Raw genomic sequence first — 2,061 nt, 5'->3', positions numbered from 1 at the left:
ATAGAGATTGTATTTACTCTAGTAATTGCCAGGCATTTGCATGACTCCCAAATCTTTGTAACTCAGTAAACTTCACATAGAAACCAATCTCAAACCTTCAGTGGGTACAGTCTTTTTGTCATCAAGAGTTCTGGCAGGAATGACAAACTGAGATGCTACTCTGTGTCTCACAACATGTAGGGGACAGTTATGCTGAGATTAATGCAGCCAAGAGATAGTTTATTTGTGTATATGTACCAGGGTCACTGAGATCTTTAGTCTTCACCTTAGACTAGCAGTAATTACAGCAAAGTTCCCTGAAAGGGAAGGCTGTGGCTTCACCAGCAGCTATGGTGACAGTGTCTTTTTAAGTGGGACATTAAGATTTGTGAAGTTCCTGTGAAATGCTGACAGGATCCAGGATGACTTGATGACTGTCCCTTCTATATACCAGAGGACTGTTTGGTCTCAAGTTTCTCAAATCAAGGGGACTCAAGAGCTGTCAATCAAAGGGTCAGATTCATCAGTAAATTATCTTTAAAGAACTATAGGCTCAATGTCCTTTGTTTATGGCTAGAATCCACTAATGAGTGAGTATATAACATATTCATATTTTTGGATCTGGGTTATCTCAGGATAGTGTTTTCTGTTTCCATCCATTTGCATGCAAAATTCAAGATATCATTTTTTTCCCCATTGAGTAGTACTCTAGTGTGTAGATGTGCCACACTTTCTTTATCCATTCTTCCATTGAGGGTTGTTTCCATGTTCTGGCTATTGCAAATAATGCTGCAATGAACATAGTAGAACAAATGTTTTTGTAGTATCATTGGGCATCTCTTGGGTGTATTTCCAAGAGTTGAATTGCTGGATCCTGAGATAGGTTGATTCCCAATTTCCTGAGAAATCGCCAGGACTAGGATGTTCTGGGTGGCTCTGGATTCAGGGGAGGTTCTGGGGAAAGATGAGAACTGTGGATATATTGAACCTGCTGCTTGTATCCATACAATACGACATTCATGAAACTGCTGGAACTGACCAGAAGCACAGACAACACCCAAAATACCATATAGTGATTCTACTATCGTATCACATCCTGGAGAGGAGGAACAGAATTCAAAACTTCTTTTTTTTGTTATATTTTTGCTGGACTTCTTGGTGGATAAAAAAACAGGGAAAATCATATTCATCAACATGTGTGGTATCCAGCAAAGAGAAATTGAAAAGCCCATGAACCTTAGAGTTTTGACCATGAGATCCTTCCAACAGGAGTTCCTTGGGCTGATGGTGATAGCCTGGAAGACACTCAAGAGACGGGTAGTACTGATGGACGTGCTCCTGTCAGGTCTGAGAATATATAAAATAAGTTTGCATCCAATATCATTGAAGAACGGATTCCTCTCTAAAGCTCCTGTTATCTGTAGCATTCCTTTGAAGGGAACGATCAAGGAGTTGACTGTAAATACATGGGTAAGAATCAAATCTATGGTCTTTAATGTGCCTTCATTGTAATAAAGGAGTAGATAGTAGAAAAGAAGAGAGAAGTTTCCCAGAATTCCAAGTGCACTTTGAAATGGGAGCACTATTTGTATTGCCAAGTTCCTGGACTCCATTCTGTCATTCAGTGCTTTTCTCTTAAATTATTACAACAAACATGCTTCAGAGTCAAATCATTCCTTGAACATTTCTAGCTTGCTTGTGTTTCTGAGAGAATCACTTGAGCTCAAGATTTAAAAGCTACTGTCTGCAACATAGTAAAACTATGCTTCAAAACAAATATTCTATCATATTCATAATGTTCATTGAGCTGAGCATGGTAACTCATGTCTTTAATCCTAGGACTCTAGAGGACAAGGAAGGCAGATATCTGTTTGTGGGTTTGTGGCCAACCTGGTCTATGGAGCAAGTTCCAGGACAACCAGGGCTGTTACACAGAGAAACCCTATCTCAAATTACAAAACCAAAACCAAAACAAACAAACAAAAACTTTTAATGAAACTTTAGAATTTGATAAGTGCAAATATTTATGGATAGAACTCCAAGAACACTCTTAGAAATATAAGCATTAAGAATAAGTGCAGG

General features: G+C 38.7%; 1 protein-coding gene across 1 annotated transcript; it reads right to left on the bottom strand.

Annotated features, from left to right (window-relative positions):
• Positions 1-358: 358 nt before the first annotated feature.
• Positions 359-1,598, bottom strand: LOC119821736 (vomeronasal type-1 receptor 2-like). Its single transcript, XM_038340862.1, is given in 4 exon segments — positions 359-478; positions 891-943; positions 946-1,037; positions 1,039-1,598. Coding segments are annotated over 4 exon segments (819 nt in total). The 5' UTR covers positions 1,593-1,598.
• Positions 1,599-2,061: the final 463 nt, after the last annotated feature.

Source organism: Arvicola amphibius, chromosome 8 (assembly GCF_903992535.2).
Source record: "Arvicola amphibius chromosome 8, mArvAmp1.2, whole genome shotgun sequence".
Lineage (NCBI taxonomy): Eukaryota > Metazoa > Chordata > Mammalia > Rodentia > Cricetidae > Arvicola > Arvicola amphibius.
This window is presented reverse-complemented; position numbering and strand designations above follow the sequence as displayed.